The sequence below is a fragment of the Achroia grisella genome, unplaced genomic scaffold (genome assembly GCF_030625045.1).
Source record: "Achroia grisella isolate CSIRO2021 unplaced genomic scaffold, CSIRO_AGI_Agris_v1 utg869, whole genome shotgun sequence".
Lineage (NCBI taxonomy): Eukaryota > Metazoa > Arthropoda > Insecta > Lepidoptera > Pyralidae > Achroia > Achroia grisella.
The window spans coordinates 1347154-1362294 of NW_026713049.1; the positions used below are offsets into that span (position 1 = coordinate 1347154).

At 40.0% G+C, this 15141-nt stretch overlaps 1 protein-coding gene across 1 annotated transcript in view; it reads left to right on the forward strand.

The window, feature by feature from the left end:
- The window catches only part of LOC131852881 (dnaJ homolog subfamily C member 13), a 32234-nt gene that overhangs the window by 12211 nt on the left and 4882 nt on the right, over positions 1 to 15141 (forward strand). Inside the window, exons 13-34 of the mRNA XM_059203619.1 lie at positions 258 to 503; positions 982 to 1190; positions 1677 to 1836; positions 2259 to 2359; positions 2922 to 3093; positions 3703 to 3905; positions 4337 to 4457; positions 4883 to 5047; positions 5603 to 5754; positions 6054 to 6255; positions 6745 to 6933; positions 7350 to 7485; positions 7944 to 8149; positions 8664 to 8840; positions 9432 to 9611; positions 9994 to 10161; positions 10543 to 10761; positions 11246 to 11378; positions 11858 to 12121; positions 12988 to 13100; positions 13931 to 14103; positions 14327 to 14558. Coding sequence (XP_059059602.1) covers positions 258 to 503; positions 982 to 1190; positions 1677 to 1836; positions 2259 to 2359; positions 2922 to 3093; positions 3703 to 3905; positions 4337 to 4457; positions 4883 to 5047; positions 5603 to 5754; positions 6054 to 6255; positions 6745 to 6933; positions 7350 to 7485; positions 7944 to 8149; positions 8664 to 8840; positions 9432 to 9611; positions 9994 to 10161; positions 10543 to 10761; positions 11246 to 11378; positions 11858 to 12121; positions 12988 to 13100; positions 13931 to 14103; positions 14327 to 14558 — 3921 coding nt within the window. The remainder of the gene's footprint in view (positions 1 to 257; positions 504 to 981; positions 1191 to 1676; positions 1837 to 2258; positions 2360 to 2921; positions 3094 to 3702; positions 3906 to 4336; positions 4458 to 4882; positions 5048 to 5602; positions 5755 to 6053; positions 6256 to 6744; positions 6934 to 7349; positions 7486 to 7943; positions 8150 to 8663; positions 8841 to 9431; positions 9612 to 9993; positions 10162 to 10542; positions 10762 to 11245; positions 11379 to 11857; positions 12122 to 12987; positions 13101 to 13930; positions 14104 to 14326; positions 14559 to 15141) is intronic.

The following is a 15141-nucleotide window of genomic DNA, read 5'->3' on the forward strand; positions in this document are numbered from 1 at the left end:
AGTGCTTCATTTATTTTATTATATATATATATATATATATTTTTGTTTTTGTATACTTGCATCATTTTTATTACGTCTTATATAGACATTCATTAGCGAGTCATAATTGTAACTTATGTCTTATTAAAATTAACCTAAACAAAACATTCATAAAATTAAAATACTATTAACATCTAAAATCTGGGTTTCATTAGAGCCTCCATTGCATTATACAAGACATTATTATAAAGTGAATATGAAATCTTGTGCTGGAGCAGCACTATGCAGCGCTGGCGGTGCAGCACTGGGCGCAGCGTATGGGGGGCGGTGCGGGCGGTGCGGGCGGTGCGGGCGGTGCGGGGGGTGGTGCGGGGGGCGGCGCGGGCGCGGCGCGGGAGGCCCGCGAGCGGCCCGTGGTGCTGCGGCGGCGCCGGGAGCGGCTCAAGTCCACCGCCAACTGGCCGCTGTTCTACTACCAGTTCCACCGCGACCACGCGTTGCCCAACCTCATATGGAATCATACCGTGAGCTCGTTTGTTTTGTTTGTAATTGTACGTTATATATTTTTCGACACTCTCTCGTAAAGAGGTAGAGCCACAATTTTTTTCTCCACACACAAATTTCACCAGTTTTTCATTCATAAAATTGATTGCTACTTGTTGAAAACGCGATTGTTACTTGTTAAAATGTCAGTTCGTTGTCATTTCAAAAAAATATGTCTAAGAAACGTGAGATAGTTGTCAAAGGGAAGATTTATCAATTTTTTTTTACTACAATGTTGGCCAACGAGCATGCGGCCCATTTAATGGTAAATGGTTACCGTAGCCTATAGACGCCTGAAACACTGGGGGTGTCCGGTACGCGTTGCCGACGCTAAATCAATGCATACGGCGTTGTGATAAGTAGAGTAATACGTATAGATATAAAACTTTAGCATGGTTCTTTGTTCCTAATTAAAGTCTAAATAGAATGTATTTATTAATTTCCTGTGGACTATTGCAGACACGTGAAGAATTGCGCAACGCACTCGAGAATGAAGTACGCACTTTCACACTTGACCGTGAAGCGGCTGGCTCCACTCTCACGTCGTGGAACCACGCCGAGCTGGAGCTCCATTACCAGTGTCTTCAGAATGAGGTTAAGATTGGTGATTACTATCTGAGAATACTGCTCGAGCAAAGGGACAACGACGACAGTCCGATCAGAAAATCGTGAGTATATAGTTTGAAATTACATATGGTACATTTTGTAATCCATATGTTTTCCTTTATATCCTTGAAATTGGGACATAAATATGCGGAAAACTATCGTTTTAGTACATATATGTGTTGGACCAATGTTTCTTTTGTATGATGATGGTGATAATCATATCATCTGATGGTAAACAGTTACCGTAGCCACCTGTAATACCAGAGGTGTCAGGTGCGCATTGCCGATGCTTAAGAAACCTACAACGCAAATAGCTGGCACTGATATATGTTTATTTATCGGTGTTAAATATCAATTAGATTTTTAAAATATACATATTTTTTTATGCTTCTCAACACGTTCTACATTACTGAACAATAAATTCGTTGTTGTCATTTGTAATTTAATTTTTTTTTGTCGTGGTATATTGTTGGCTGTAAATCCAAAAATAAATATATTAATATAAAAAAAAGTTTCGCAACAGATGTATAAATAAAAACTTGTTACAGATACGAGTTTTTCAACGACCTATACCATCGGTTTCTGTCGACGCCCAAGGTGGAAATGAAGTGCATGTGTTTGCAGGCGATGAGTATTGTCTATGGACGTTATTATGAAGATATTGGGCCCTTCGCAGACACCAAATACATTGTGCAAATGTTAGATAGGGTGAGATATATTTATCTTAAAACATAATTTATTTATGTGTAAGGACGGAAACCAATGCAATTAAATTTCCTCAGCCTAATCGGTAATGAACATAGATAGGTAGTTTATTAATTTACTTGCAATTATAATAATTGTCCCCAACGAGATAATAGGTTGTTAAAACCAATGGCACAATGATATGTATAAATGTATTTACACTGTTATGTGCAACATAACTATGTAACATAACCTAAGATTGCAACAAAGTATTATTATTCTTTCGTTCATGTCACATCTTTTGAAGCTGGTGATTAGTACTGATGGGCCATGCCAAGTATCTCGTTACCTTATTATTATTATGATACTAAAAAAAGAATTGTACAAAATGTAATGTAAAGGCTCTTATAGTTATTAACAATTAGTATTTTATTTCTTTTTTACAGACATGTGATAGAATGGAGAGAGATAGACTTGTACAGTTTCTAGCTAAACTAATTTTACATAGAAGAAATGTTAGCGAGATATTAGAATGGAATGGTATAAAGTGAGTATATTATTTTTTACGTAATGTTACTGACTGGACTGGACTGGGTGATATTGTTTATTGTGCTGACAAATATAGGTTATTAGATTAGGTGTTATTTTTTACAGAATTTCGTTTAATTATTTAATAAAATTATATTATTTTGTTCATTTCGCTGCCATTGTAGCAGGTGTGGAATCGTTACCACGTTGTTGATTGGTTGGTGGTCTAGTACCAATGACACAAGCTCTGCTTAGCTTAAAACTAGATGGCGTTGTGTGGATTGTAAAAAAAATATTCTCGAATGATCAGTACAGCATGTGACTATTACATGATACGCATATGTTCGATGCACACATTAGCTCATTTAGTTTGTATCATAGTTATTATAAATTTTATATATATTTTGTAAATGCACTGCCCACATAAATTACTGTTTGCCATGTCCGGTCGACTGGGAGAAAATGCCTCAACGTGTTAAGTCCACCATATGCACCATATTTATGCATTTATGCATTAAAGCTTTAGTACATAAACTTAAACCTTCTCAGATGAACAAAATGTATTTATATTGGTGATGCAGAATCCTAGTGGAGCTGATGACGCTGGCTCACCTGCACACGTCCCGCGCCACCGTGCCCGCGCAGAGCAACGTCATCGACGGACCCGCGGCCGGCGGCGGCGACCGCGAGTGGTACTACAACCTCGAACTCGGCGACAAGCTGCAGCGGGTCGGGCCAGTCTCCTTTCAACAGGTAAACGGCTCCATCTCGGACAGATAGTATAAATTTATTGATCAAAATAATTAAATCTCTTGTCAATGGGTATTAACCGTTAGTCAAAATTTATACGGTTTACGTTAAACAACTGAACATATTTAAAAAATTTAGTTGAAGTATTTCTAATATAAAGTTATTTTAAATATCGTAAGTCCCTGTAATAATATTGTATGAGAAAATGTAGTGAAATGAAAATATTAAACTATACTAATCTCACAGTATAAACATTGTCTAGTCTAAACGGCATAAACTACGAAATTAAATTTTGCTGCAAGGCTTTGCATTTAAGTACGCCATTGAGTTTTATTGTCTAACTAGATTCTAAGACAGGTTTGGAAATTGGTTGGTAATAGTATCAACTATCTTAAATATATAGATATATATAAATTGATCAATGATTCATCAACTTTAAGTTGGATTGAAAACCTTTAGAGGCAGAGAAAACAGTATTCTTAACGTAACATTAATTAATAGTTCTAACATAAGGTTATCGGTTAGGTTATTAGTCATAAACCAATGTTAACATTGTAATTATAAGAATTATGATATATAAGTATGGATAAAAGATATGTTCCTTTTTTATAGCTGAAAGATCTTTACAAGTCTGGAGAAATAAACAATAAGACGAAATGCTGGGCAAATAGTATGGAAGGGTGGCGCGCACTGGCAAGTGTGCCGCAGCTTAAGTGGACCCTGGTGGCTCGCGGGGCGGCCGTGCTGGACGAGAGCGCGCTGGCAGCCACCGTGCTGGACCTCCTCATCACCTGCACCAAATACTATCCCAGCAGGTTACATCATTATACGTTTTATTTAATTGTTATGGTCATCAAATCTTCATCATTTACTTACCTTGTCTCATAATTGTTTGAGGTTGGGGTAATTTGTTCATATGTATTATTTTAGATTTCAAATTAGACTTACATGACCGGCCGCCTGTCTAAGATTTACTTTTCATAGGGAGGGGTACTTTTGATGGTAGTTAAAACTGACTTACAGGAGTAGGTACGAATAAGTAACCATAGGGAAGCAAATAATTCCTTAGAACACTTTCCATGATTAACGGAGTAGAAAATGTAGATATGTAATGTCTCTCCACAATACATCTCCCTGATATATCCAAATATCCATAATGTAGAAATTTATATTATGAGTAATAGACTGATAGAGCTACATAAATAGAATGTTTGTATAATATAATTATTATTATTTATTTTTATAGAGATGAAGAGGATGCAGTAATAAGACCTTTGCCGAAAATCAAAAGAATGCTCTCCGAACCTGCGTGTTTAGCGCACGTCGTACAGCTGCTGCTTACTTTCGATCCCATACTTGTTGAAAAGGTATGCTATACTCGATAAAATTGTGATTATAACTTCAAGAGAATGGGTATTAGTATCAAAATCCTTCCACTAATTTGATTATTATATTAGAGCATTGTTATTATAGTGAAAATGGCGATTGATCTTAATATTATAATTTTTATACAATAATATATCATATGCATATGTTTATAAGTTTATTGATTATTTTGGATTGCTATAAAAAGGAGGGTATTTGGTGTAAACTAGTATAGTATAGTGTTGATTGCCAATTTTCCGAACAGAATTTTCATAGAATATCTTGTTAAATATATAGGCTAAAGATATCTGAGAATAAGGAATTTATTTAGAATTAATAATATGTGCTTTATATATAGCAGAAACTTACCGAAGCTTGTTATTATTTTATTTTTGTTTTTAATATTAATGTTGCTATTTATGTGTAGGTAGCGACATTATTGTATGAAGTGATGCAAGATAATCCCGAGATTTCGAAACTGTACTTGACCGGCGTGTTCTACTTCATGCTTTTGTATACCGGCTCCAATTTACTGCCGATCGCAAGGTTCCTGCGACTTACGCATATGAAGCAGGCGTTTAGAGTCGATCAAGTTAGTATGTTATTTTATATTAATATGCTATTAGATCATTTAATTATTACATTTTACGTAAAATATCATATCTGAATGATATTTTTGAATAGATGAGACGGTTCTTACTTATTCAAATGTACACTCAAGAAATTTGTGGTCTAACATAAAGTTAATTTAATCTTAATTGTATTGTGTCGCTATAACTCTACTTTCAACACTTTGCCACAAACTTCAGATCTAAAATATACTGACGGCCTCTGTGGTCTAGTGGTTTAGCACACGGCTTTACTTCCGATAGTCGCGGGTCCGTTTCCTGAGTGTACTATCTATCATACTGATGAGTATGATTGTTTGTATTGGTCAGGGTATTCTCTCTATGTAAAATGTATGAATTATTTATGTCAGTTATATAGTACTCATAATACAGGCATTGAATTGTGTGAATTTTTGAAGGATATTATTATTAATGTAAATTGTATTTGTATTCAATTGATCCTCCCGATTCATTCTATTTAATGTGTTAAGTAATATTTAAGCCTATGCAAGTCGCACTAAAATTTTTGTTATTTCTAGTCGAGTTCAGACATAATGCAGAGATCTATATTGGGCCAACTGTTGCCGGAAGCGATGGTGTGTTACTTGGAGAACCATGGCTCAGAGAAGTTCGCACAAATATTCCTCGGCGAGTGGGATACTCCTGAGGCCATATGGAATTCGGAGATGAGGTTAGTTATAGGACGAGTATATAACACGATGAGAGCAAAAAAATCGCCGCTGTAGTCATAAATATTTAGTTTTGTATTTGATTATTTATATCTACTTGTTGTACTTTCACCTCAATTGCCGGAGAGATTCGAATGCGTTCGAATCTCCGAAACTACAAAATGTTGTGTGTCTTATACACAATGCACACAGTATTTTGTAGTTTATTTTGTATGTTATCTGGAGAGGTACTAATGAAAGGTGTCGAGTGTTGATAGAAATATTACGAGTGTAGACACATAACGGTCACGATCGTTCGCAGGCGGATCCTGATAATGAAGGTGGCGGCGCACATCGGCGAGTTCACGCCTCGTCTGCGCGCGCACGTGGCGGCGCGGTACCCGTACCTGGCCGTGCCGGCCGTCTGCTACCCGCAGCTGCAGCACGAGCTCTTCTGCAGCATGTTCTACCTGCGACACCTCTGCGATACGCAAACGTTCCCCGACTGGCCCATACCTGAACCAGTAAGTCCTCAGTTATCTCATTAATATATATGCATATTGTATTATAAAGTTTTAGCGCAGGAAAGCCAACGCGCGCAATTGTGAGTGAGTATATTCAACTATTTTTTGTTTTCACTCTATCGCTCGTGAGAGTGCGTATGTTTCATGTCATTTCACTTTGCTATAAAATTTTATTTTTAATTTCACAAATTTTATTGTTCCAAAACACAATTTAAGATTTATAAATTATCAATAACTCTATTTAATCTTTGCACCATAGTTAAGTGTCCACCATTTTGTAATGATATTTCATTATTACAAATAGGCGTTAAAGCACGCACGATTGAAGAACGCGGGAATGCGCGAGCTGGTGGCGCGCGCTTTCTCATTGTCTTTGTCTAGAGTTACATTATTTCCTTCGTGAAAGCCGATTTCCGCGTAAAAGAGGCAGCTAAAGAGGTAAAGGTAGCTATTAGTAGGCTGAATTAAATAAACGGATGTAATTTCTAGGTGCGGCTATTAAAAGACGTGTTGGAGGCGTGGCGGCGCGAGGTGGAGAAGAAGCCGCCGTCGATGAGCGCGAGCGAGGCGTACGCGGCGCTCGGGCTGCCGGCCGGCCAGCACGACGAGGCGGCCGTCAGGAAGGCCTACTACCGCCTCGCGCAGCAGTACCACCCCGACAAGAACCCCGAGGGACGCGTAAGTGATCACAGTTATCAGTTGAAACCGTAAAAATTTTTGTGATATCTGACAAAATGTCTTGGACTTTGTACAAGTTTAGTTAATTGTTGACTGCATCTGATACTTTAGGACTGCATCTGAATCTGATTCTAGGAATTAATCTGGTGAATTAGTCACGATAATAACCTGTCTTCATCCTGATACTCATCATTAAGTGCAGTCTCTCCGGCGTATACCATTAGTCCAGGCGGGTGGTGGCACAATTTCATTATCAGGAGGAGCTTCTGCGATTGTAGAACGAACTACCTGCCGAGGATTTCTCTAGTACTACAGTATGGATTTTTTTGCAGATGTATATTAGAAAAAACACAACCTTTGATGTGATTTAAATCAAATTTACTTGAATAAATATAATTTCTATTCTGCATTGACAGGATCGATTTGAAGCAGTGAATCAAGCTTACGAGTTTCTGTGCAGCAGGAATGTGTGGACTGGTGATGGGCCCAACACAAACAATATCGTGTTGATATTACGCACACAGACTATATTATTCAAGAGATATTCAGACGGTAAGTACTTCTATCCTTATTTTTTTTTAAGGATGATTTGGAATGCCTGCCATCGCCTGCGCTAACGGTTTACGCTGGCGGGGCACCAGTGGAGGATGATAAGATGAACATGAAGTCAGATCAGTTAGCCCATCGTGACAAATTCACGATGGGCTAACGGAATCACGATGGTTTCCAGGGGGCACCGCGTGGAGGTCGATCTGACATGGTACATTGCTAACAATGGGATCATTAGTCACATTACTAACAATCTTCCCCCCTCTATCCTCATTTCCGCAATATCGTGAAAGGGAGGAAGTAACTAACCTCCGTGGTTTTTAGTTTTACTATTATTATTATTATCAAGTTGAAATTTCAATGGGGAAAGCTTTATGATACGAGCAAGGTTACGGAATAATTAAACTCGTATGTCGGTAAGTATCTCGATTGTTTCTAAGACGTGTGTACATGTGCCTCAGTGCTGGCGCCGTACAAGTACGCGGGGTACCCGATGCTGCTGAGCACGGCGCGGCTGGAGGCGGCCGCGGACGCGCTGTTCTCTGCGGGTGGTGGCGGCGGCGGCGGCGGCGGCGAGCTGCTGCCGGCCGCCTGCGAACTGGCACACGCCACCGTCGCCTGCTCCGCACTCAACGCGGAGGAGCTGCGCCGCGAGGGTGGACTGCAGGTATGGTCACACATTATTATAATTATTTATCTCCTTTTATCTGGTCTAAACGAAGACTCCGTATAAAAAAGACTGTGATACAACACGTTAGCATAGACATATACTGTTTTGTTTTTAGCTAATGTTGGTTGTTATTGAACGAGTAGATGGTCTCATCAAGTGTCTTTTTAATTTTGATTATTTAAAGATTAGCAAGTTCAGTAAATTTGTCCTTGCATTATTGTTTATCTGTCTACTTCGTTTTTGTTCAAATATGCTATTCGTCAGGAATTTATCACGACGGTTTCCTGGGGGAAACGTATGGAGGTTAATTCGACAGAATAGGATTATTAGTCCATATTACTAACTATCCCCCCGTGTATGCATTAGTTCCCCCCGGTGCGCAGGTGCACGAGGCGATGTCCCCCGAGAACGCATTAACTCCCCCCCTAGTGCTGCACGAGGCGGTGTCCACCGTACAGTCCATATTGTAACAATCCCCTTCCCCCGTGACTGTAACTCCCCCCGTGCGCAGGTGCTGCACGAGGCGATGTCGCGGTGCGTGCCGGTGCTGCCGGGCGCGCTGGGCGCGGCGGTGTGCGCGCACGCCGCGCGCTGCTTCGCGGTGGCGGCGCGCTTCGACGCCTGCCGCCAGGTGTGCGCGCAGATGCCCAACCTCTGCCTCGACATCGTGCCGCTGCTGCGACGACCTGTATGTAACGCTTATATATTTATATTTATTTATAACTGTATTATAACAGTCAGTTTAAATAGAGCATGATTTGAGTATTTTCGTCAGATAATCAGAATATGCTTAGTTCAAACTACGACCGAATAGCGTGGTGTGAAATGACCAAGTGATTACTAGAATGGTAATAACTGCCTTTACACGACTTACATTTCAATTTATTTTTATATGCACATTCTTTTCTGCGCGAACGTCTATTCACACGTCAATAAAGGTAACTTATGATGTATGTATGAACACACATGCTTGTTTTGGCAAATACCTTTTTGTACTACAATGGTGGCATCATCGTAGTATAAAAAAGCTTAAGATTTATTATATGTGTTGTTTTCTATTTCGATTATTTTCATCAGATAATTTGCTTAGTTGGAGACTGGATAGCGATGTGTGCGTAAGGATATTTGTATAAGTAGTAAAAAGTATTGATTAAAGCAATAAACGAAGAGTACACTCAAATGTCGCCAGTGCCTATCGAGTACTACTCTCATATGGCGATCCTGTCATGGGCTTATATATGCGTATAATGCTTAATCGCATCTTATAATGGTATTATAGAATCTGGGCGAGACGGCGTGCGCGGGCGCGGAAGCCACGGCAGCATTGGCAGCGGACGGCACGTGCCGCGCGTCGTTGGCCCGCGCCGGAGCCCTGCACGCGCTGCTGCCGCTCGTGCTGCAGTACGACTACACGCTCGCAGAGTCCGGCGTCGACAGCGACGCCGCCGCCAACAAGCAGGTGAGACTCAACCGCTACCACTTACCCGAGTGCATTATCCGAGGCACACTTTGTGGAAAAAGTCTATCACTATCACTTACGCTTAAGTACATTACTACACACTTTGTGTGAAAAGTTTGTCGGTACCACTTACCCTTAAGTATGTCAACCAATATGTAAGAAAAGAGTTTAAATATATATATAGGTTTATAACGGTCTCGATGGTACAGCAGTCTGTCCCCAGACTTATATTCCTATGATTCCGGATTGGACCTTCGCATACTACAGACATTTGTATTCTCGAATGAATTGCATATAATGGTTACATGGTATTAAGGATTCTCTTGTTAATTTAGATGAATATTGTTGCTGGTGATTTACCTTTTTTATATATGTGATGCAGGAGGTAGCAAACCAGCTAGCGAAAGAGTGCGTTCGTGCGCTTTCAGAGCTGTACGGGCCTCACTCTGAACCAGAGCATGCGCCCACCGATGAACGCATTACTGATGCTCTTCATACGCTGCTCACACCATATCTCTGCTCAAAATTATCTCAAGAGGATACACACGAGGTTTGTACCTTATATAAACTAAATAATTGTGAGTATTATTGTTATGTGAAATTTACCGTAGCTTCTCCCAAAGTCTAGTAGGTCTGTAATTACTAACATTTTCATAGGAAATTTCAGTAATGTCTTAATCGTTATACTACTTGTTTAATAAAAGTGCCTGAATATCCGAGGTATACTTATGTTACTGTAAAGTTCTTTTTAATAATAGTGTGGATATTTATAATATTCCCATAATCTTGTACAAATAGTATTTTGTAAAATGTGGCGTCCCACAGGGCAGTGATTTTGTGTCTTTCTCGACTTCCATATATGTATAAAATTATTGCAGTTACATAAGCTTTGGAGGTTATACTAATCGAATAGTAATTGTACCTTCCGCAGCTCCTAAAAACTTTGACATCGAATTGGCGCAATCCGTACCTAGTATGGGATAATAGTACGCGGGCGGAACTTCGCGACGTGTTACGGGACACCCGGTGCCTGATGGAGGAGGAGGCGCCGCTCGTGCAGCCGTTCGTGTACAGCGCTCACCAGGGGCTTGTCTCCGTCGGTGGCGTCTACATCGACATATACAACGACCAACCTGACTTCCCTATCGAGGTTACTGCTTTGTTTTATAATAATAATATCTCAGGACAATTCACATAGTGGTAACTAGTCCCAAGCTAAGCAGAGCTTGTGTTATGGATACTAGACCACTGATATAAAGAGTTTTTTAATACATACATAATATACATGGAAACATCTAGACCGATAGAAACAATCATACTCGTGAGTATACATTATTTAGTAACTTGCGAGGAATTGAACTTGCGACCATCGGATGTAAGGCGTTGAGCTAAACAACTAACAAAGAAACATCTTTTCAATAAATGCGTATGAAAATATAATATATACGGTACGTACATAAAAAATTAATGACCACACAAATTACGAGACGTGCATTTTATTATTGTGACGGTACACACAAATATGATATGTATAACAATGACGTTTATGTATATATTGTTTGTTGTTATTTCTATTAGGTGTTCTTTTAGCATATTTGCCATTCGTTTATGTAATATACAAAATATTGTTATAGAATGCTCAGCAGTTCATCTTGGACTTGTTGAAGTACGTACAGACAGAGACAAAGGCTGACATGACGACTGAACGAGTAGCGAACCTCACTTTAGCGCTTACTGCCATCGCTAACGTCATAATAAAGCATCCTGGTAAGAGTCTAACAAATTTATTTACTTTGTGGTATATACCTTGAAGTAAGGAAATTTAATCGTTATGTTGTCAAACCTCTCATTTCAACTGACTGACATTGGTCTTTAGGCGTCCCTCCAGGCGGGTGAGGGTACGGACCTCGGGATGAACCCTTCTGCTCTGGTATCAACTACGAGGGTAATAATCCTCGCGTAGGTGGGTTAGTGCGGGTTACTTAAAAAAAAATAACTGTGTGCTTTCATGTTCACTTTGCGTCTTCAACTGACACATGCCTGAGAGACTACGAAATGTTAAGACTACAAAAATGTAGTTCCTTCATCCTAAATATCTAAATAAATTCCAGTGTGCATAAGACCTTTTTAGTTCAACAATCCACTGGTGAATTACTGTTATATTTGTTTAACACCTGGGTACGCTGTGGTAGCCCAGAGTTTAGTCTCACGTTGTACGCGAAACTAAAGAGCGTGCTCGTGCTCAGGCGTGGAGATCCAGTGCATCGGCCAGTTCGGTCTGATCTTCGGTCTGATGTCCGCGCGCGCGCAGCCCGCCCTGCAGGCGGCGGCGCTGGGCGCGGCGCGTGCTGCGGCCGGGAACCGCGCCTGCGTGGAGGACGTGGCGTCGTCGGCCGTGCTCGGACACCTGGTGGCGCTGCTGGCCGCGCGCCCGCCGCCGCCGCCCGCGCTCGACGTGCTCGCCGCGCTGCTCGCCAACACCGCGCTCGTCAAGGAGGCGCTCGCCAAAGGTCAGCGTATGTTTATATTGTCTCCGTAGCACCACACACCGCGCGCCCGCCGCCGCCGCCCGCGCTCGTAGGAGGCGCTTGCCAAAGGTAAGCGTATTTTTATATTGTCTTCGTAGCATCACACACCGCGGGCCCGCCACCGCTCGCACTTGTCAAGGAAATGCTCGTCAATTTTGATTTTGAGTTTCATTAAGAAAACTGATCCGTGTCTATAAAAGAGTATTTATAATATTTTCAACACACTTGCTCGTAAAGTGGATCTAAATTCACCGGTTTTCCATATATAAAGTAGCTCATAAAATAGACGTAAGTAAACGCTAATATTGATTTTACATTCCATAACCGCAATATTTCCTTTTTTCTTATAAAATTTCGTACTGACCACCGCAAGGCGTCTGCCCGTAGGCAGCGCTCTGATTTAAAAAAGTAAGACGACTGAATGTACGTATCGGTTGAATAATTGTACTTTCACTGTTTAAATAATTAAAAATGAACAATAATATCATGATTTTTTCTTCTGTTTCCTCGCAAGTGTGTTGAAATATGTCCGTGCGTATATAACATAGCTCTATTACGCACTCGCCTCCGGCTCGGGCTGAAATTTCGCCTCGTGTATAAAATCTTGGTTGTATAGCAATTTAGCACATTGGTACAAAATTTTTAATCTGGTACACATAAATAATTATCTAACTGCTTCTAATTAAATTAAGCTTCAATTAGATGTAATGTATATACAATAATGAGTTGGTATACTATAGGGAACAATATTAGTTCCCCATTGAATTTTATTTCTTAGCTGTTCTTTAAATTTAATTACTGTTGTATTACATACTTTTTTGTAAAAAAATGTACATTTTTTTATACAGGTGCTGTGATATATCTTTTGGACTTGTTCTGTAATAGTAAGATTCCGGAGACGAGAGAGGCTTCTGTGGAGTTGTTAGCGCGGATGATGGCCGACAAACTACACGGGCCCAAGGTAAAATATATTGTTTTAAATGATCTGTGTTCTTTTTTTATGTATTTGTATGTTTTGTCGTCTGCGTGGAAAGTTTGGTCTTACCTATTTCAGCAATCAAACAGCTTCCTTTGTGGGATGTATTTCGATTGTAGCGTGAGATTAGACAGTGAAATTACATAAGATGCATGTCATCTCAAACCTTCGGAATGGCCACGCATATACAATAATAATAATCATCTTTATTGTCTGAAATAATAAACTATTACTATGGCTGTTTATAATATAATTTAGAAGTATTAATGGAGACAAAACGGTCTAAAACTTAGAGGTTCACTCCCTTCGTAAACCATCTTTGCTATTCTGTTTAGAGCGTGCCTGTATTAGTATATGAATACAGTAAAATATCATTGATGCCATATGGGTTAGGTGGCCACTTACCATCAGGTACTTCATGAGCTAGTTTGCCATTCGAATTACATAAAAAAATACTTTTCAAGAGGAATATCCCAAAACTAAAAAAGTTTAAGACAAATAATAATAAATAAATAACCCTGGACAATTACCACAGCGCCATCTAGTCCCACGGTATGCAGAGCTCATGTTATGTATACTAGACAACTTATATAAATACACAGATTTTTTTGTAAATATGTATGTTCATATACATAGAAAACATCCATACCGATACAAACAATCATACTCATACGAATGTTTGCACCGTGGGAAGAATTGAACTTGCGACCGTCGTTAGTAAAGCGGTGTGCTAAATCGCCAGACCATCGATGACCGTATACACGTCCTTAACGTGAACGTGTACAGTGTAATGTGTAAATTGGTCTGTCTATCAGGTCCGTTTGATGTTGTGCCGGTACGTGCCGGGTGTGTTCGCGGAGGCGATGCGCGAGGCTGGTGCGGCGCACGCGCTGCACATGTTCGACACGCAGCACGAACACCCCGAGCTCGTGTGGACCGACGACTCGCGACGCAGGGTCGCCTCGCACGTTGCACAACTAAGGGACAGGTACCTCAACCTAGTTTATCTCATATGTATGTAGTTCCGGAGAATCGAAATAGTAGGGTTTCTTCCAGTTACGAATTTAATTTCGTTAAAACGGTTATTATAATATGCAAATCACTCAGGAAAACGTTGAAAACGTTGACGTCGTACTCGTTCTAGCGATCAACTCATTCATTCTATTGTAAAATTCCAGTTTTAAATTAATAAAATTTCACGTGTATTTTAGGCACCAATCGGATCAGCTTCGCGATCCAAATATAACATTCGAGGACCGCGAGACTCTGGAGCGAATGTCCGGTGGGGAGGAGACGTGGGCGCCGCCCGGCGAGGTGGTGGTGGCCGGCGTCTACCTCAAACTCTATCTACAGAACCCGCAATGGAACCTACGCAGCCCCAAGCGTTTCCTGCAGGAGCTACTTACTGAAACTTTCGCATCGCTCAATAAGGATTCGTCCGAGGTTTGTGATTTTTTCAATGATTTATTGAAATTTTATTGATAGCATCGGCGGTCTAGTGGATTAGCACACCGCTTACTTCTAATGGTTGCAAGTTCGATTCTCGCACAATGGAATCATTTGGATTGTGATTGACAGTGTATAATGTGGGTGTTTACGATGTATATTATATACCTATATGAACAACAAGAAAATAGTAATTCAATATTTTTATAACTTGCTTGGTATCAATAGTGCAATGAAGATAATATTTTAAGGAAGGTGTTACATATGAATGTTGTGGTTATAAGGAAGAAAAGAGACGGATGGACTGTGTGAAAGATGATATGGTAAGAAAAGGAGTAAATAACGAGATGACTGTGAAGAGGGATGAATGGAAGAGAAAAACATATTAGCATATTTTAGCAGATGATGATGATGCTCAATAGTACAAGGTCAGTTTAGTTTGGGACTAGAGGCGGTAAGGGAATCGTCCTGGATTATGACTGTTAAAATTCATTATTAATATTATTTACTTTTATATGCATTTGTATATTCCTATCTTTATATATAAAAATTACGTGTCACATTGATTGTCCGCGATGGA